Source organism: Sebastes fasciatus, chromosome 9 (assembly GCF_043250625.1).
Source record: "Sebastes fasciatus isolate fSebFas1 chromosome 9, fSebFas1.pri, whole genome shotgun sequence".
NCBI classification, from domain to species: domain Eukaryota; kingdom Metazoa; phylum Chordata; class Actinopteri; order Perciformes; family Sebastidae; genus Sebastes; species Sebastes fasciatus.
In genome coordinates, this window is record NC_133803.1 from 23,857,498 (window position 1) to 23,879,594 (window position 22,097).

General features: G+C 42.2%; 1 protein-coding gene across 11 annotated transcripts in view; it reads left to right on the forward strand.

Moving 5' to 3' along the window:
* Positions 1–373: 373 nt before the first annotated feature.
* Positions 374–22,097, forward strand: part of cpeb3 (cytoplasmic polyadenylation element binding protein 3) — a 49,506-nt gene continuing 27,782 nt past the window's right edge. For 2 of the 11 annotated variants that reach the window (XM_074646843.1, XM_074646844.1), the window contains exons 1-4: positions 374–531; positions 2,386–3,323; positions 11,977–12,130; positions 21,832–21,888. In XM_074646843.1, coding sequence (XP_074502944.1) covers positions 387–531; positions 2,386–3,323; positions 11,977–12,130; positions 21,832–21,888 — 1,294 coding nt within the window. In that variant the 5' untranslated portion in view covers positions 374–386. Of the gene's footprint in view, positions 543–689; positions 836–858; positions 883–1,861; positions 2,032–2,099; positions 2,212–2,385; positions 3,324–11,976; positions 12,131–21,831; positions 21,889–22,097 lie in introns of those variants that run through there. The other 9 variants (XM_074646845.1, XM_074646847.1, XM_074646851.1 and 6 more) reach the window with 8 other exon arrangements.

The following is a 22,097-nucleotide window of genomic DNA, read 5'->3' on the forward strand; positions in this document are numbered from 1 at the left end:
GGCCTGGGGGGATAAACCTCTTTATGACCAAAAAAATATCAAATTAATGTTGTGAATGCACTCCCAGGCAGATGTGCCAAAGAGAAACCACTGGCTTACTGAAGATAGAATGAAGATGAAGATGCATATATGGCTACAGAACACTTCTAATAGCAGTAAGGTGGTATAATTAGCCTATTTTGAGTATTTCCTCCACATATTCCTATTTTTTTTTTATTTATGCTTTAACAAGTTGTAACCTCACCAATAGGTCAGCTTTGGAACTAATGTTTTTGTGCTTTTTTTTTTTTTTAAACCACAGCAGTCAAAAAATACAGAATATATAAACTACATATTTGTTGCATAGTGAGAAACTACAACTCCCAGCAGCCACCTCGGCATCATCCATGCGCCGCAGTCAATCAGCTGTTGAGGCAACTGCTGACTATCTCGGCACAAGGGTACTAGCTCGTTTGTCATATCTAAACCCAGACGAGGGCAAACAGAAATATCTTTTTATTTACAGAGTCCCCAAAAAGGTGAAGGATAAAGGTAATTCACAGGCAAGAGAAGCGACCACTGCTGCTGTGTGTGTGTGTGTTGTGTGTGCATGCTGTTTTATGGTTTGTATAGAGGAGGACGCATATGGATTAAAGGGATTTCAAGGCAAGACAGCTTCATGAAATGTTTCGGATGAGGCATCCAATCTCTGCGATGAATAGGCATTAGATTTAGGCAGTGTGTGTGGTGAAGTCCGGTGAGGTGATCTACTGTGGAGCTGCTGATTCTGCTGCTTTGATGACCTTGGAAAAGCGCAGCTCTTGGAGGAGAAAAACACGGATTATCTGGTGGTGGGGTGTGTTCCACGCTTGGTTATTGCGATTGCCTTTAAAGTCCAACTTGGTAAATGATCCGACATGTCATCATGGAGGGTTATTTTTCATAGTCTACTGCGTTCATGTTATTGAAAGGCCTCAGTGTTGGCTGCATTATAGCTCTCCTGCATGCTGCAGACAGTCAAGATGAGCCTTATTATCAGTGTTATTGTTGGATTTAATTTATAATATTGGTGATTTGACACCCTTATGGGTTGTGCCTTGTGCATGTGATCCAGCTGACAGAATATAGGCCGAATTGCTCACTATATATATGCCGTGCAATGATCAAGCATATTGTGGTGTATTTACATTTTAAATTGTCCTGCTTGTTGATAATAATATGGCAACTATATATGGCTTTCTGAATGCAAAAAAGAGCCATCCAGATAATAGTCAAGGGTGTGCAATAGGGGCTTTTTGCAAGGCGTTGTCTCTGAAAATGCAAAGTATAAAGGAGGATTTTTGCATGCAAAGGGTTCAATATATAGTCTCACTTTGAATAGAGGACATAGAGGCTTTAAGTTATTCAAATGCATGTATATATATGGGTGCATATCATTATGTGAATGCCAAGTGGCTGTGTCAATGCGGACCTCGGGCAGAGTCCCTTTGCGCTATAATAAAATCCCTTAGCCTACTATAAATCATATCATAGACTTTTGTATTGAGTATTGCTCATTTGGCCAGTCAACTTTATCCTATATTAGCCTAAATTTGTTTTTTTATCGTGCTAAAACTATTACATCCTATAAGTGACACATTTTTTTATTCTAAGGGAAAGATTTTGCCGGTATATGAGACATCTTTGCGGTATAATAAAGCGGTTCAGGTGCGTCACTTTTCCACTGCGTAAAAGGTGAAGGCGAAGTGTTGCCTTTTCGGGTGTAAGTCATTTCAGTTTTGTGGTCTTGCGTGTATACCTGCAGGTCAAGGTGGACCTGTGTGTTTTTTAGACCGGGTTTGAAGGACGGACAGCTGTATTTACTGACGTATGTAAATGAATATAGGAGGGGAGGTCCTTGGGGCTAAAAAAAAAAAACACACACTGAATCAGTTTCACATTGCAGCTCCGGAGAGTTCCTGCGTGGAAGGAAAAAAAAAACGAGACGTGGCGAAAAATCTGGTGAATATGCATGCAGCCATGCTTTGTGTGGGATATTCTGAATCATTCTTGGTGTGTATAGTCTTTTGGGATAAGTGTGTTTTCTTCTCCTTTTTCTGGGGCTAAATGGGTGATCGCAGCCTGGTCTGTCTAACATCATATCGGAGTTGTTCCCAGTTCATCAGATCCTCCAACAGCCTCGGCGGTGCATGAATCAGAATCAGAATCGTGTTTATTGCCAAGTATAAAGAGGTATACACTAGGAATTTGCTTTGGTTTTGTTGGTGCAAGTAAACAGTAAATAGATAAAAACGTTAGAATAAAATAAGAATAAAAAAATTTAAATTCTACCAATATAAAATATACAAAATAAGCTATAAACATGATATAAATAATAAGTCTCTTGTTTCCACCTCCTCGTTGCAGCTCAGCAAACCATGCAGGATGATTTACTGATGGACAAAAACAAAGCCCAGCCTCACCATCAGCAAGATCCGACGCAAGTAGACCCTCCTCTCTCCACCTCCACATCGGAGCCCACTTCTTCTTCTTCTTCATCGGAGTCGGAGAGCCCGTCGACCGGGTGCAACCAAGCAGCAGCAGCAGCAGCAGTGCTGAGCAGCAGCAGCAGGAAGGACAAAGTGCCGATGGAGTCGCCGATCCTGCCCGGGTTGAGCTTCCACCACCAGCCGCAGCAGCAGCAGGAGACCGGCGGTCCACTCTCCTCGCCGTCCTCCTCCTCTTTTGGGAGCACTTGGTCCACCGGGACGACTACAAACGCCGCCGTGGATGACAGCTTTTTCCAGGGAATACCCTCCGTGAACGGCACGATGCTTTTCCAGAACTTCCCCCACCATGTCAACCCGGTGTTCGGGGGTAATTTCTCCCCTCAGATGGGTCTGGCTCCCCAGCAGCAGCAGCAGCAGTCCCAGCAGCAGCAGCAGCAGAGGCGGTCCCCAGTCAGCCCAAGCCAGGGGCCCTTTCCCCATCAGAGAAACGCTTATCAGACCATCATGAACAACAGCAGCAAGGTGTCGTCCACTTCTTCTTCTTCTGCCTCGTCGTCCGCTTGGAATAATCACCAGAACGCAGCGTGGAGCACTGCTGCAGCCTCCAACCCCTGGAGCGGGCTGCAGGCGGGCAGGGACCCGCGCAGAGCGGTGGGCGTCGGGGTCGGGGTCGGGGTCGGAGTCGGTGTCGGGGTGCCGTCTCCACTGAACCCCATCTCACCCATGAAAAAGCCCTACACCAGCAATGTTATAGCACCCCCCAAGTTCCCGAGACCTGGTCCCCTCGCACCCAAGCCCTGGATGGAGGAGAGCGCCTTCAGGACTGACAACAGCAACAACATACTGCCTTTCCAGGTAAATACACTCCCAGATTAAGAGCAGGCGTATAGGCCTATACCTCTATATATGCTTTAACCTGTATTTATAATGTTTTACCTATCAAAAATATAGTATGATTGTTTTTTCTATTCAAATATTCAAGGGAAACCTAAAATAGGCCTTCAACAAAAGCCTTGATAAGGTCACACTGAACTCATCAGTACCACAGGTTATTATTATAGTGATATTATAGGCTATTCAGTCATTGTCAATTGGGGGAAAAAATAGCATTAAGAAATCATTTCATGGCATGAATCATACACACTGCATGTTGACGTGACCAGCATTTGTCAGCTATAGGAAAAGGCAAGGATGTCCTGTTTACTCTCTGAATACAGAATGAGTTCAGTAGGACAAATACATGTGAACATTGACGTCAACATGGGAACGTTCTTGCTTTTTCCCTGTCCAATCCCAATCTTCAATTCAATTTTTTTTCTATATAGCGTCAAATCATAACAGAAGTTATCCAGAGACACCTTTTATATAAAGCAGGTCAAGAGCGTTCTGCATTATTTACAGACACCCAACATGAAATCTCCCATGAGCAACAGCAACAACATACTGCCTTTCGAGGTAAAAACACTCAGAGTATAAGAGCAGGCTTATAGGCCTATACCTCTATATGCTTTAACCTGTATTTATAATGTTTTACACTGGTGGTCGACCTATTAAAATATAGAATGATTTTGATTTTCTATTCGAATATTCAAAGGAAACCATCAGTGCCTGAGATTATAAAATAGGCCTGCAACAAAGGCCTTGATAAGGTCACCCTGAACTCATCAGTACCACAGGTCCATATATTATGGTGATATTATAGGCTATTATGTCATAGTCAATTGGAAAAAATAGCAATTAAGAAATCATTTTATGGCATTTTAAATTAATTCTGCATTATTTTAAATGTGCCATATACACTGAAGCTGTGAGTTGAATTGACAAAATGACCATCAGGGTTTTTGCCGGTATAGCAGTGGACATTTCCATCCTGCTTGTGTCTTGCTGTCAGATTGTGTGCATGGTGGAGGTCAAAGAGATCTATAATGAGACAGCCAGTTCTTGAAGTATAACACTCATCGATCACTGCTATTTTTACGCATTCAAAGACAGACAAGACACACACTGCAGGGTCAATCCTAGAAATAGTCGCTGTGCTCGGTTTTATGGCACTTAAATGGTTAAATTCCCAGTGCCAGCTCACTGCGTGGGGTTTAAAGGACACATGACGCATTCAGGTGCCGCTCGTAACCTTCTAAATTCAGACTGACAGGATCTTAATAGGCATATTTGAATACCAGCTCACCCTAATTATCAGCAATTAATTTCTTGCTTTCAGTGATGTATTTTATAAAAAAAAAGTGCAGTAAGCTGCAGGAAGAATGTGATGCACAGCAAATATAAGACATTATACTAATAGGCTACTACTACTACTAATAATAATAATAATGACAGTAATAAAGATAATAATGCGTCTCTCTATTAGTTCGTTATAACACGGTTCCCTTGCTCTCCCCTCCTTATCTCGTAGAAAAAATGCTTTATTTTTCTGTCACTATTTTCAACATAGTTAGCAGTTCATGTGCGCTCTTCTCGTAATTACACGATTTTGGACAGTACCTGAAGGCAACATCCATACTCGCATTTGATTGGCTTGTGATCCGATAATGGGCGGGGTTTGACCAAGGAACCTATAAATTATTATATTTATATATTATATATAATATATATATATGTATATATATATATATATATATATATCCAAACCTGAAGGTAGAGGACGTTTTTTTATTTTTGATTATTTTAATTATTTTTGCAATTTACAGTAAAAAGAAGAAGACAATATTAAGCTCTTTTTATGAGTTTCAACAAAATATTTTTACGTAATTCAAGTGCTAACAATGATATATGTATGGGTTTCTGTTGATAATAAGCTGCATGACCATGAATATATATTCAGGGTCAAAACATACTAGTGGGTAAATTAATTTGCATAAAGTTATATGTTGTTTTTATATGAAAAGTGACAGCTGTAGCAGCATAACTATGTTAGATAACTATGTTCCGCTCAGCAGACCAAATACAACAACAACACTTTTGACTGTAGGTTCCTATCACAACATGTGACCAGCATGTGTCAGCTATAGGAAAGGGCAAGGATGTCCTGTTTACTCTTTAAATGAGTTCAGTAGGACAAATACATGTGAACATTGACGTCAACATGGGAACTTTCTTGCTTTTTCTCCATCCAATCCCAATCTTTAATTATATTTTTTTTCTATATAGCGTCAAATCATAAGACACTTTTCATATAGAGCAGGTCTAGACCGTTATGCATAATTTACAGAGACCCAATATGAAATTTCCCATGAGCAAGCAAGAAAAACTTCCCTTTAACGGGTAGAAACCTTGGGCAGAACCGGGCTCTGGGTTGGCGGCTATCTGCCTCGACTGGTTAAGTCCAATCTCAATCTTCCGTCTGCGTTTCTGGTTTTATCACCGAATGCTCCACACTGATATGTAAGAGGGTGATTTAGTGTTGTTTTCTGTCATTTGGTCCATACATCAAATTCCACAGGACTCATCTAGCACCATCACTATAGTGGACACCGGAGAGTCAGTTTCATACTGGTCATTTGACTGACATTTGTGATTCCACAGTAAACCACATGAACAGTCCCAATACTGTGTGGCTTCTTCACATGGCTAGTCATGTGTTCTCCCTATGTTTAGTTATGCTGCCTGACAAACAAGCTGACATGAAAAATAAGCCATCTGAATACTCCCCCCTTTAAGTCACCGACTCACTTAAAAAAAGGAGTACTTGTTCACCCGATCAAAGCGAAGACTCGGGTGAACGGAGAGCGCCAGCCAAAATGTTAACCTGTTACTGCAGAGAGGACTACGTGTGCAGAGGAAACACGGCCCGGCGCAGGGTGAAATTCCAACTGGCTTGAAACGTATAGCCTTTAGAGGAGATAATGATTGTGTGTGTCAGTCAGTGCCTCCCCAGGCTTTATTACACGTCTGTTGAGTTGAGTGCCTCGATCTGTTTTCTCTCGACTTGGCCAGCTCACAGCTCCAGTTATCACCAGGAGACAAGGTCAAGGGGCCACATGTCATGCTGTATAGAGTCGTGTGTTTACTGAAGTGAAACTCAGGCAAACAGCAGAGATGGAGTACAGTCGTATCTACTGTGGCGTGGCCATGAAAACAGGGTTAAAGTGACATGTTACAGTACTTCACTCATATATACTGTATGTCAATTAGAGCTGACAGAAAATGATTTATCTCTATTATTTGTTTGAGTCATGCAAAAGTTGAGTATTTATGCAAAAAGCCTTTTAAATGGGAGTGTTTCATATTATTGGGTTGGTCGGACAAGGCAAGTAGAGCAACAATTAAGTGCTTAATTGATTAGTTGTCAACTATTAAATTAATCGCCAACTATTTTGATAATCAATTAATCAGTTTGAGTAATTTTTAAGAAAACAAAAGTCAAAATTCTCTGATTCCAGCTTCTTTAAAGTTAATATTCCCTGGTTTCTTTACTCCTCTATAAACTGAATATCTTTGAGTTGTGGACAAAACAAGACATTTGAGGACGTCATCGTGGGCTTTGGGAAACACTGATCGACATTTTTCACAATTTCTTTGACATTTTATAGACCAGACGAATCAAATTAATAGAGAAAATAATCAACAATGAAAATAATTGTTAGTTGCAGCCCTAAAGGCAAGCAATTTGATGATTGATTAATGATATTATCATAAGCTTCCCCCAGAACCACAGAACACATTATTTAAGGACCAGTGTGTAATAATTAGGGTGATATATTGGCAGAAATGGAATATAATGTTAATAAGTGTGTTTTCGTTAGCTTAGAATGAGCAGTTTATCTCCACATAGGGAGCGGGTCCTCTTCACAGAGTCCACCATGTTTCACCGCCATGTTTCTACATTAGCACAGAACAGACAAACCAAACTCAAACTAACTTTTCTTGCTTGGGCCGGAGTCAATAACATTACTCGCTCCCGTCGCTGCTGCTCTCTCTCTCTTGCTTCACCACTCACTTCCCTCATACACACACACTCTATGCACTGGCTCTGCTCCAGATGACCTACGCTGCTCTTACAATAACTGGCTCTAGAGAGGGACATTCGCGTTTTTGCGTCAGCCACCGCAACTCTCCAACACGCTTGGCACACAGGAGAGGCTTCAGTTGGTTGCAATCTCCTCACCTCAACGCTAGATACCGCCAGATCCTACACACCTGGACCTTTAACGTCTTTCACAGGCTGTACTTTCCTTAACGAGTAAACACACCATTTATATGTAAATTTGAATTCCCATTTAAGATCAGACATATAGCCAAAGTTGGCCCACCATCAGGTTCGATTTGGTTTCTTGAATGCAGTATAAAAGTGCTATACACCAATAGTTGTGTCAGTAGGTGATACAATCTGTATATCTGTAAGCATTTTCTGTTGTCATTTGGATAATAACCATTTGACAAAGAGGGCATTTTTTAAGGGCTTATATAGAAACCTCAGTGATGCAATCCTGGCTGTAGCTCACACTTAGCTGTTTAGCAATTACACCCATAATTGGAGAAGAGTTATCACCAGGATGCAAGGTCAGTGCACTACATGTCAACTGTCCTGTTTACCGAAGTGAAACTTGCTGAGCCAAGCAGCAGCAGCAGCAGCAGCAGGCAGCCGGGTGCAACACACACACTAGTCCCGCACCGTCATGTGGCCAGCTGGTGACAGGTGTACTCCTCGTCATTGCGCAGATCTCAGTATTCTTCGGAAGAAACACAGCGTCGTGTGCTCCTCCGATATGTGCTCGTACTCGCCTGCTGCTGGCTGACGCTTAAAGGCAGAGGAATGTGAGGAATTCAACTTAACATGTCGGTGTGAGGCTTAAGACGCAAAGTCACATGAGCTTTCTCGGGAGATACACCCTGATTTGGAGTGATGTTCGTGGCGGACGACTGTGCGGTCCTCCTGTGATCGTAATCACATCGTATCAGATCAAGAAGCTGGAAGTTAGAGGGCAGACTGACAGGTTGAGTGTCACAGTCAAATGATGTCTGAGCGTCATGCAAAAGAGCAGGAGTTTGGACGAGTTTGTGGGTGTAACCATCGAGTCAGTGTAATCTAAATATCAGGTGGGATACACATATATTTGTTGTAACTCTTTGGGCCTTTAACATAAAAAGAATTAACTGCTGCTTGCACTTTTTACAGTTCATAAAGGGAAAAAAAACCTATCGATGATAAATTCACCAACTGCCTCTGAATCTGGCAGCACTTAACCTCACCGAGCAGACTTTCCTCGTTTAAAACAGGTATTCAGCCACATTTTAAAGTCTGTTTCTTATCAAGATCTCCCTCATAAACACTCTTCTATCTTGTTTATGTGCCGCGAGGAAAGACGATCTGCAGTGTAGTCAAGCTAGGTCAACCTGAACCTGCGCTCCACACTATAGGGTTCTTGTGTGATGTTTAAACAGTAAAGTCTGTTTTGTATATATGATCTCTTTAGGTCGTCTGACTACACTGAGCTCTCTGACCCCCCCGTGTTCATCCACATGTGTCAGAGCAAATGGGAGGGGGGGAAAACTAAAAGCTCAGCGTTTCAAGTGTTTACCGTTTGTACCAAGTGGGCAGATTTTTATCTACGTGGCGCTGTCGGGTCCAGAGTGGAGGGAATAACGCTTTTGAATGCTCAGCCGAATGGGCAACAATAGCTGTGGTGTGCAAACAATGTGGCCCCGGCTCGGGCAGCGGACACAGGACACAGCTGCCAAGGCTGCAGCCTGCAGCTCCGGTTAGATAGACGCGCTCTCAGGCTTTACCTCTGGCACACATGACGTTCTCATAAATTCATTCACACACAGTGGGCGTCTAAACATTTCATCAACAGCGAGCGGTTTGACCTTGAAGTGTTTGATGTGGTATTGACCGACTAGTTCTGGACTCAATCCACCTCATAGGGTCAGGAAATTAGTCTGGAGAGGTTTTGTAAATCACCACATTTCAAGTGACACTCAGTGCTGCAGACTTGACAAATAGAGAAGATTGTATAGGGCTTCAAGTAATGATTATTTTGACTATTGATTAATCTGTCAAGTATTTTCTTGACTCATCAATTAACCACTTGGTCTATAAAGCATCAGAAAATAGTGAAAAGTGTCCATCTCAAGTTCCCAGAGCCCAAGATGGTTTGTTCAAATTGCTTGTTTTGTCCGACCAACAGTCCACAACCCCGAGATATTCAATATGCTATCATAGAGGAGTGTGAAGACCAGCAAAATACTCACATTTGAAAAGCTAAAACCAGAGAATTTTAGGCTGATAAACAAAATGTTGATAATAGTTATATCGATCGACTTATCTGATAATTGATAAATTGTTTCAGCCCTAGTCAGATCCTCTTCAGTTGTATGATTGATCAAAATGAACCTCCAGAGTAGAGCTGCAACAATTAATTGTCAACTCTTAAATTAATCGTCAACTATTTTGTTAATCGTTTAATCGATTTGAGTAATTTTATAAGAAAATAAAAGTCAAAATTCTCTGATTTCAGCTTCTTAAATGTGAATATTTTCTGGTTTCTTCACTCCTCTATGACAGTAAACTGAATATCTTTGAGTTGTGGACAAAACAAGGCATTTGAGGACGTCATCTTGGGCTTTGGGAAACACTGATCGCCATTTTATTGGCTGGACCGCAGAGGGCCAACCAAAGCGAGATTCAGCAGTGGCTTCGCCTATTTCTCTCTTAAAATGTTTTCAGAAGTAGATTTGGGTTACAGAAAGTTTACGAGCAGGCCACCAAGTTGTTTCCTGTTTGAAACGGCAAGCAGAAAACCAGAGACCAATCAGGTGAATTTCACGATAGGTTGCGTCACCGCGTCCCCTAGTGTTCTCGCTGGACCTGGTGGACATGTACCGCTGGATTTAACATTATAGACATGACCACTGACTATATGTATAACAATTTAGCCACAAATCCACAGACTGACCATACACGGTCCAGACATATACTGTACTCGGTTTCGACCGAGTCTTGTTCTCCAATTTCTGACATTTTAATGACCAAACAACTAAAAAATGGTTAGTTGCAGCTCTACTCCAGAGGGTCATACGCAAAGTGAGGAGTACTTCATCAGTTATGAGAAAGCCCGAGGAGTAACTGTTTCAGATTTAATTCTCCCCTCTGTTAAGAAATTCTGCACTAAATTATATAAATCCTGACAGATGGGGCTCCTCAGGGCAGACTCTTGTCTGTGCTTTCATTGCAGTTTTTTTAACATAAAAAGACTTGAAAGTAAAGATTCATGTCTCACTTACAATATCAGCTGTATTCACCATCGTCTCCAGGGCTGACACGTATTCCACCTTCCTTTACCTGTAACATCTAGATCTTTCATTTATATATTCGTCTAGATTAGCTAAGAATGCATCCCATGCTGTCTTGCTTTTTTAAACCAAAAATGGGAGCTGTTGATACATGCAGGTTGTTGCAAGTGATTTGCCCGAAGGTAAGCACCCAACCAGAATTTCAACAGCAAGGCTTAAATAGGCCAGATTTTCAAGATCATGTCCTTCATACAGGGGTTTTCATATTGTTCCCCACTCTGTTGGTGATTCTGATTTTTTGGGAGGGTTTGGGACAAATTTGATTTAGGCTGTCAATGTTTTTTATTTTTATTCATCATTGTTATATTCTTTTTTGCTGTACTGTGCAATATCAAAGAGGACCTATTATGCTTATTTCCAGGTGCATACTTGTATTTTGGGTTTCTACTAGAACATGTTTAGTTCGGACTCTGCTCCAGCTCCGCTCTAACTAGCTTTGTTTGAGGGCGTGTCAAACTAGCGGTTATGCAAATCTGTGTTCATTTTGGCAGCTTTTTTAGATTTAGGCTTAAAATGATTATTTGTTTTAGTCACATTTCAGTCATTTTTATTCTTCATAGTTTTAGTCGAAAACAAAAGTTTTTATTTTTTAAACTACATTTTAGTCTCGTCTTTTTTCGTCAACGATATTGCATGTTTGATATTGTCACCGTTGGTGTTTAATGACGTCGGTGCTGTCTCATCATCGTCTTGTTTTAGTCATGGAAAAAAAGGTTGTTGACAAGCATATTTCGTCATAGTTTTAGTAAACAAAATTAACACTGATGCAAATGTGTTACTTGGTGACATCACCACGTTACGAAGGAAAAGGCGGGACTTCAAGCAAGGCGTTTCAGGCAGTTCAGGAGCAGCGTTGCTGTAGGGGAGAGTAACTCCCTTTGGCGTAGACTTTGGGCGTTATAACTTTGCAGACCTTTTACATGCACAAAAAACGATATAACACACTAAAGGAAAGGGAAAAAGCACAAAAGGTCCTTTTTAACACCACATGAAATGATCCAGGGGTTTACAAGAGCATTCATTGTATTTAAGCTGTGATATCAGAGAATGTGTTATTATACAGTTCATGTTAATGACACTTTTCGTTCTAACTGTTCAATGTTCTAACTGTAGGAGCCATAAAGTGATAAAAGTATGTCCTCCCCTGTGTTTATGTTGTACATGATCTCAACCCTCTTCCTGTTTTGCTGTGTTGCAGGACCGGAATCGGCCCTTTGATGCTTTTAGCTTGCACTCTTTGGAGAATTCCTTAATGGATATGATAAGGACTGACCATGACAAAGGTAAACTGCACCCTGCCGGTGGCCCACCAATGACTATCGCTGATATTATATGGAGGAATCATTTTGCAGGTTAGGAATATTCATACGTCCATGCTTTCATTTTATTTGGGTTGTTTGTTTTTTTTTGCTTCATGAGCATAAATCATCTCTGGCTACATTTGTTTTTCTTTTGTCAATCTCTTTATAACCAGTACGGACCATCATGTTCTGTTTGAAATTGAAAAATTAACATTATGAGCCTTACCTGCAAAATCTCACATAATTTGTTGTGTTTGTGTGTGTGTGTGTGTGTGTTTGTGTGTGGACCAGATGTGCAGCAATGTGCACTCAGGTGGTGTTACTTGCTAATTGCATTTTCGTTTGCCCTTTCTTCTTCTTTCCCTCTGCTGATTGGAATCGATGGATGAAGTGAAAATGTCACATGACTTAACTGAATATGCTGTGAGCATAAATGTTGAGTGATTGAGTACATTTGAAAGCAGAAATCCTACTTGGACCTTTATTTTCTGTGTGATTAGAGTGTTTCTAAGCAACGCTGATACCCAGACACAGTTTTTCATGGTGAAATGCCGATTCACACACAGTTTTATCTCCTGGGAAGTATAGAGAATTTATGAAATCATTATGAAATCTCTCTTGACGCCCCTTTTTAAGGCCATCCAATGTATGTCAGGCCTTCTAAGCCAATATTTTCGTAGCACAGGTCACGTGTCTATTGTAAAAACTTTGGATCCAGTCTCCCAGATGGGGCCCTGTCAGGTTGGGTGTAGGGGTTTTTATGCTCCCCCATCCTCCCACCTTAACAATGGAAAGATTGGTGGGAGGGGTATATAATGAGCAGAGCATGTCGCTTTCTCATGCGTGGAGTCTGTTTTCCCAATCTCGTGCTGAGAGAGCATTGTTGCGGCAAAATGGTCATCCCGGCCCGACCCAGCTTCGCTGGAAAGGTGTCGTGATGTCCTGCAGGGCTTCCCCAGCGATTGTTTATCAAAGCATGACCGAAACGACAAGGACATGTGCATACCTGCATCTCTCTTTGCTTGTTTACCCCTCTCACCATCATGTAGACAGCATGGGGGCTGCAGTAAGCTACCGTGCCAACCACAGAGCAGTTCCACCCTGCTGGCGTACCTACTCACTGTCTGAGAAGGGCCCTATGCTTCGTCTGCTGCGTAATCTACTGCAAAAAGCAAAACTGCTGTTTCACTCTGGAGGTCATTTAGATCAAAACTTGTATATCAAATACTGTACTTAGGGGAAGAGTACTGCTACCTGACATGCCTTGGTCGTTTTGTTATGTTACGGTCAGGTTTGGTCATTTTCAGATGTAATTTCTTAAGTAATTCCTCTATTTCTCTCTCTGACTTACCAGTGTCTACATCCATGTATGTCATTTGTTGCAAGTAGATATGTAATGCCCAGAGGAAACAGGGAAAGAGACCAAGTATACCAAATGTGTTGGCAAGTTAAACGTCAGTAATTGAAGAGTAGTGGCAAAAATGTAACTTTGAGCCTCAAATGTGGCAGTACTAGTTGGGTTTGGGTCAGGTTGTAAAGGCATGGGCTGTAATCAGGTTAACCTGTTAAGCCGACTGAATATCCATTTTGTTTCATATGATTCAATCACCCTGACATTGTCATTGACATGTTGGCTGATTTCCTGATGCGAAGTGGGGGTGTTTTGTTTCCAGTTAGTTGCAAGCGACATACCCCCCTTACCTCCTACATCATTTTCAGTTGACGCTGAAGCTGCAGTATTTGTTTCTAGGAGCAGTTCACTTAAAAATGTTCACTTTAATAAAAAAAAAGTTATCTCATCTGCGCTAGTCTCCATTTTTCTAATGCTTTCTTTTTAGGTAGGAAGCTTAAGTCTAAAGTCTGAATTGCTAAACAAATCAGAGATGTTGGGGTGGCGATTCTGGAGGTCTGGAACCATGCAATGTTCAGGTGTTTTAAGGGTTTTAGTGCCGGTGCACCGTCACACTGCAGCAAAGATGACCGAGCATTTAGTGCTGCGGTTGTGAAGTTGCTGGTATGCAGTGAAAATGTCACAGACTGGCCAGGACTTCGTTTCCCAAAAGCATCTTAAAGCTAAGATGAACTTTATTCCATTATAAGCAGGGCTGGGTATCAGTGCTCGATAATACCTTTAAGGTATCGACTAAAATAACCCTGTATCATGTGGTATAGAAACTTCTCCAACTATACCGGCGTTCTATCCTTTTTGTACCCACATCTGGGGGGGAAAAAAGACTATTTGTACGGATTTGCAAGCAGGCAGCCAATCATTCTTCGTTTTCATGCGACATGTGATTAGCCCACTGCCGCAGCAGCTACAACCCATGCAGTCTTTGGTGTGGTGAAGTCGATCGAGGTGTATACGTTCGAAAGTATAGCTCTACTACACGCCTGTGGCATCTGATAAACATAAATGCGATGGTAGTGTCATTTTATGCAACTGAATGCTTCCATTCACACGATGAGTAATATGCTGCCTTCAAATGGGGTCGTGTTTACCGTGTTCACGAGAAGACGCCATATGAACGCCCCCCTCTTTTGGTATTCACGACCTCGTAAGTGGAAAGTTTCTGAGAGCTCTGAGTTTACGACTTGTGACGTGTGTGTCGACGTTGTCAGAATGGCGGAGCCCATGGAAGTTAATTTTTTGGTGCATAATAAGTTAATATATTGTAATTTTAGTTGTATATTGTTTTTCTTCATAATTTATAATAAGTCTGAGGAAAATGTTGATATTCCCAACAGCCTCATCTTTTCCTCTGTCATTATGCCTTTGCATAAACTGCATTATGTTATCCACTTGCTAGCTTGTGAAATTGTTAGCCTCCGTGGCTTCTAGACGCTGATAGTAACGTTAATATTGCCGTTGCTTAGCAGCAGTGTTCTCACAACTTAACTACTTGAACGCCACGCATATCGTGTACACGACTTCCCATGTTGTAAACATAAGCTCACGAGTTTCATTTGAAGGCACCAGTAGAGTACTGATTTTAGTACTGGTATTGTATTGTTTTAAACAATGCCCAGCCCTAAGTGTAAGTCTATGGGCTACTAAGATCATCTTCTAAGTTTCCTGTTTGGGAAACGGAGCACATTCATGGAAGCGTTCAGCATTAGCATTGTCACCTGGAGAGGTGCAACCTGACGAACCTGATCAATATTTCTGACAAGTGAGAAAAATATCCACCATATATTACATAATATGGATATTTTAAATTAATAAAATACCAGATTTTGACTTAAAGCTCTCTTTTGTTGTTGGGTGCTAACTTCTAGCCCAGTAATTCTTAATTGAAACCTACTTAGAGGACACTAGACGATAACAAGTGAAGATATTATTATGCTAAGTTGTGTCCTAAGCCAGCTACCGTCGTAGTAAGTGTGGCATTCCACTCTGAGGTTACTACCCACCAGCTGAGAGCCACCAGTCAAAACTAATTAACCCAGTACGCCCAGTTTTGCATTCTCAACTGAATGGGTCCCACCCACATCCATCCCATCACAGACATTTCTCGCATACTTCTCATTGTGACTGGAATAGTTGTTTTTCCTTGAGTGTTTTATGAGTCCCTGTATGTATGTGTGTTTGTTTCTCTAAAGAAGGAGAAGCACTTGTACTGTGATGCGAATATGAATCGGTGGGGTGAGAGAAGGTGAGGTTACCCACACCCATCTCTCTCTCTGTGAAGACAGGAAGGAGGGCGAGGTCATCTCGATTCAACCTGTTTTTTTCTTAGCACTTGTTTGGAGAAGCTTCAAAGGGTGTGTGTTGTCTGTGAGAGAGAGAGAGACACTTTATTCGCCTCTCAAACTTTGTAAAAGCTCCTGGGTGAGGGGCTGCAGGGACGTCTGGGCCCTAAACACACACTGGTCTGAACTAGGTCAGCTGAGCTCACGTGTGGAGAGCTAGGCACCCCCACACTAACACACACCCACCAGAGATTCTCCCCTCGGCCTGGAAAAACACTACCAGTCTGACAACAGCCACCACCACCACCACCGCTGCTGCCAGCTATATCATCACACACAGGATACACACATCCAAATTGTCTCTGACAATGTAAATCAACTGTGACATTCCATGCAAAGCAGTCTCACCTCACACACTCTTTCACCCATCGTCGTCTCCGCAGACACGATACTGTCTGCAGCATTCAGCCACTCCCCAAACACACAACCTCAATGGTGTCACTAACCAGTTGAGATACTCAAAAGTGTTAATAAGTCCCTTAAGTCCTCGTGGAGGCTGTGTGGATCCCACCCCTCCCACTAAGCCTCTCTCTGAACACACACACAAACACGTTGCCTCAGCTGGTCTGACTCACATGATCTTACTCATGCGTCAGATACGATTTGTGTTGTGTGTTTATAAGTGCAGCTTTTAGAAGATTGAACTCCTGAATCAGCTTCATTGGCCAGGTATGAGTACACATACCAGGCATTTAACTCTGTTTTTTGTTGCTCTCATTGTACATACACAGTAAAGTACAGAAATACCGCTAAAACAAGAACAACAAAGCTAAACAAGAGTAAACCACCTACAAACAAATAGGTTGACTTTATTCCATTGTAAGTAGGGCTGGGTATCAGTCTTTGATAATACCTTTAAGGTATCGACCGAAATAACCCACTACCAAGTAGTATCGAAACTTCTCCAACGATACCTGCATTCGATCATTTTTATACTCACAGCTGGGAAAAAAAATGCTTGCAGGCAGCCAATCACCGCAAGCTTTCTACAAATTAATACAGAAATACAGCTAAAAACAAGGACAACAAAGCCGAACAAGAGTAAACATAAACATCTAGCTACACACAAGTAGGTGAAAGAAGATAAATATAACTGTAAACAAATACGCTGGACTAAATATAGAATGTCTAATGTAACAGGTGGATATGTAGGCTACAGTTTATGCATGTATACATGTCAGATTACAGTAGCCTATATACAGTGGTATAGGCCCTAGACATGAGAGTCGTATCTTCTCATTTAACTTTCGCCGAGGAAGCACATAAGCATATTTCCAAAAATGTCAAACTATTTCTTCAATTGTCAAGTCTATAAAATGTCAACAGTTATAAAAAAGAAAGAAAAAAAAAGGTGCATGGAAACCTACAATTATTTGGGAATTTATTTGAGAAATCGCTTAAAATATTGTATCCGTTGATTAAAATTCTTGTCTATTCATTTTTCTGTGAACTATTTGAATAAAGAACACCTACCGGCATGTGTTTTGAAAAATGATAACTATCTTAGCTTTAACACAAGCAGCTTTCCACGGATTTTCCAGGCCGTGTTGTGTTTGGGTGTCACCTATTATCGGCCTGTATGAGGTATATTGCTGTTGTAACAGATAGAAGGTGCGAGCTATAAGTGAAGTCAGTGGGAGGGAGAGAGCAAACACTGGCGCTGTTTGACTTTGTGCACTTGTTGACAAGAGCAGCGGATAAGAGTTGACACACACAGGAGCTTTTATCAGGAGGAAAACAAGAATGGCAAGTGCAGTATACAGGTCAGATGAGTAAGAGTGTGAAGGTGCTTCAATGATAGGAAGCAGTGGGTGTTTCCGTATAACTTTTCTTGAAACCTTTGCATAGCTAGAAGCCCACACAACATAAAGTAAACATGTGGTGTTACAAAGGTCTCCAGTGAGGGTTTAGATAAAGATTCAGCTTTAACCAAGAAAAACACTACCGTCCTCCGTCTTAGCTATATCCTCAAAGATCACGTTTGTTTGTAGAAGGAGTTCTTTGTGATCTTTTGTCTTCTGGCTAAGTTCAGAGAGGGGTCACCGCAGCTTAACCTGAGGTGAAAGGTCAACATTTGAAACACACGGTTGGGTTGATGTTGTGGAAGTGGACTTGACCTCTCAACCTTTCAACCCTCATAGTTAAACGATGATCTCAATGTCGAGGGATGCCCCTGTACTTTAAACAGCCAGTAATGACTGTATAGAGATAAGACAATGTGTTTGTTGGCTGTGTTAAAGGTTAGTCTCATCTTGTTTCCAATAAACGACACTGTCAGAGTGCTATGTTTTGTTATGGTGGAAAAAATTCACGACTCCTGCGAGCATGACTGAGCTAATCCAGTCCAGGCAACAAAACAAGTCTGGGCTTGTTTTGTCTATTAAAATCCTGGTGTGTCCAGATCTCACAAGCCCATGAAAGACTATTGAAAGCATTACTATCACTGCCAAGTCAGGCTTAACTGGACTCTGGAAATCCTCTATTATTATTTAGTAGTTTTACGATTAATATTTTTATGAAACATTAAATAGCAGTGGGTGGTTGGAATATTTGGGGATTTGCTTCTAGAAACTATTTGTGTTTTATACTGCCCATAATTATACCCCCGCGACAATGTAGTCGGGGGTATATAGCGCTCCGCGTGTCCATCCGTCCTTCCGTTCGTTCGCGTGACACACTTTCGTTTCTGGAGCAGAACTCGGAAACTATTTAACTTAGGAACTTCAAATTTGGTATGATGGTTGACAGTGTGGTCTAGTTGTGCCTTTTGGGGGTTTGAAGTCCAAGGTGCCCAAAATTTTGATTTGAACTGTGATTTTTTTCGACTTCAATTTTGTTTCCGGAGTAGAACTTGTTCCATTAGTTCCAAAAGGGCAAAACCTTTGGCCCTACTTTAGTAGGGGTCGAGCAGTGAGCGGGGGTATGTGAGCCATGCTCACTTTTGTCTTGTTTTATATAGTTTTAAGTGTTATGGCTGTTTAGCAAAATAAACTTTGGCCCTGTTGTAATCGTCTTGTCGAGGGTTTTTGGGTTCAGCTGGAGCTTGTATGAAAGGAGAAGAAGTAGGCCGATCTGACAAACAGAGATGCACAAATCTCTCACCAGGTTCTTACAGAAACATCCATCCCACTCAATCTTTTCAGTCATCTGTCGGCTGCGTGCAAAACACATGCCTCTCTTTTTTTTTTGCCAGTGTAGTGTTGTTAATTGAAAGTTTCTTTGGCAGTAGTCAGCAAGAAGTGCAGCTTTGGGGCACCCTGATGCTGAGGTGTTTTTTTTTCTCTAACATTTCCACACCTTGCTGTCGGCACACCCACTCCCCTCTCATAACTTCTTCTGGAGCTTTCTCCTAGAGGTGTTATTGAGGGCTTAAATATGTGCTATAATGTGGAACAGCGGGAGCAAAACGTGACCAAAGCCGTTGAGAAGGACTCCAGGTGGGACACAGTCGGCGGTGATCAGCCAACATAGTGAAAATTTAACCGCCTAGGAAGAAACTTGAGGCACAGTACTCATTTGGCCCTCAGGATAGTCCATGTAGACCAAAGGTCCCAACACTATTTTCATTACCAGATGTCTCAAAACCTGCCCACCGTTGACAGGACCACACACAACACAATGATAGATATGGTTGTTGATCAGTACCAGTGACTCAGTATGAAGATGGCGCTATGAGACAGTCTGCCCTCCAGCCAAAAAAACAAACCAGAAAGCAGTAATATTAATACTACCTCCTCACTGTCTGTCGAACATCAGCAGACCAATGTCTCAGTTGTTGATAGCCGTTGATGAAAGATTTCTTTACGGCCCTTAAAGTTATACAGCTGATGTTGCTTTTAACCTCATTTGGCACTTCAACACAGTGAGGCATACAGCTTATTAATTAAACACTGGTATCTGATCGGTACTCGGTATCGACCGACACCTAAAACCCAGGTATCGGGACTGAAAAAGTTGGATCGGTGCATCCCTACTTAAACCGCTCAGAGGCCTCATGCTCCCCCACAATGACAACTGTGGAGTGTCCCCCTATCCCAAATTGATGATCACTGGCTACATCTAGCTAATCCATCCCCTACTCTGTATCCCATTTCTACCAAAGCAGTCACGGCGACGTGACCATCCAGTCTGTGCCGCGTGAAAAGGGAGGTACTGTTGGATCCGTGCATAAAGGAAGCGGATGGCGTGTCTCCCGAGTGGCCGCGCTGCTGTGTAACCATCATGGGGAGGTTGAGAATAGCTCAGGCTCTCGGTGAGGAAATGTCACCAGAAGAGCAGCAGCAGCGACTCGGGGGCCCCTCAGGCCCTGCCACTCAACTCCTGGGGGAAGCAGATGGCACATGCCCAGTGCTATTTTAAGGCTTCAAGAGGGCAACTGCCCCCCCCCTCTGTCACCCAAAATGTTGACCGAAAGGCGAGCTCGGACCACAGTGTTTGCTGTGACTTTTGCCCTCCTATCAGCGAAGTCACGGCTTTGATGGAGTCTTCGAAACGGAGTGTACTAGTAATGCAGCATTTTATAGATCCTCTTATGTATTTGCTCAACCAAATGCAGTGGTACTAGGTCAAGGTGCGCGATCTGCTCTGGAGATATAAGGGATTCTCTGAAGGATATTTAAGCCAGTCAGACATTTGGCCTTAAGCACACTGTAATTTGGTTGGAGGACTAACAAATAGACCAGCCACACGTTTACCAATACACATAGATAGAGAGTTAAAAACCCCTCAGTGTCGGGAAACAATGCTGGATCTTCCTCTTTTTCTAGTCTTACAAAAATGTTCATAATAAGTTGGAAAGAGCAAAGATCATGTGACACTAGGCCATGTCACACATATCCACGTGTTCAAACAAACATGTGTGTGAATGTATGGGCTTGTCGCTCTCCATTTGCCCTCGAGTACTACTGTCAGCTGGATTCTGACTGGCTGAGAGAAGTGTGTGGAAATCCACATCTGTGGCGCTGCAGGGTGGCCACCCCCTTGTCCTCCCCCTTACCTCCCCCCTGCCTCTCTGGTTTTCAACCAGGTCTAACTGCTAGTTGTTTGCGAGCCAGGAAGAGGCCCCCTCGCTGTCCCCACTATCTGTCTACTGCGGTCATATTTGGAAACGTTTGACATGTCGTCTTGTTTGCGCCATAGGAGCTTGCGACATGCAGCTGGTCAGTGTCTCAAAGTCCATGTTACATATGGAGGAACATGCACTAGCTGTAAAGGAAGATCTCCGTTGCAGCTGTCCCCCTCGACCTTAACCCCCAGTGTTAACGTGTTATAACGTATTATATTAACCGTATTTGCCAAATATCAATGTGTATCCCAGTGAAACTGTAGCGTCTTTCCTAAATGACTCTAGGTAGGCGGCTTGCTTGCTGAGTAAAAAGCTGGTGTAGGCGGATTTTGACAGAGGGCCCTAATTTAAAGTGGTTAGGGATAAAGGGCGTGCCTCTGCGGCTGCTTCTGCAAATGATGTTGACAGTGAGACTGCAGTGTTTTGTCCTAAACCAGGTAGGCTATTTCTGCCTCGGGTTAAGTGTGTTTGTCTTGTCGCCTGTACAAATGGGATGATGGAGACAGAGATAACCAGGAAGACTTCCATTTAGACGTCCCACACCGCCCCTCTCCCCACAAAAGCACCGACAGATGGGCCTATGTAACTTGCACACGTTGTCACCGCAGCAGAAAGCACGCTCTGTTGAATTCCTAGCCTTATAGCCGCCTTTGTTTTTGTGTGTGTGTGCATATGAGATATGTGACAACAAAGGAATGCTTCCAACTCGTTGTTTTTTTTGTTTTTTTTACATCTGCTGTCTGTGGTCTTCATTGTGTCACATTGAGTAAATCTGTTGTTTATTCATGTCATGTTAAACATTTCATCCCGGCTGGCATTTTCCCATTGCCGACAGTAGAATGGAAGATTAAATATGTCTGTCAACAGGGTGGCTTTTTATGAGAGATTTCCATGTTTTCCCTCTTTTGTAAAAAATATTTTCTTTTTCTTCCGACAGGACGCATGGGCCTCAACTTTCATCATCCTGGAGCAGAGCACATAATGCCATTAAATAGTAAGTCACATTTTATTGTAGTGCCAATCATCTTCTTCTTCTCCAAAACAGTTTTTCTGATAAAAGTGTTGCAGCTGCTTTTTGTCCTTTTTGAAGGAATTAAGAATGGGAAGTATTTTTGCTGTGTGTTCTCATAAAGACTGTATGTAAGAAGTGCCGTTTTGATGCCTCGAGTTCGGCATTTTGGCCGTCGCCAGCTTGTTTTTTTG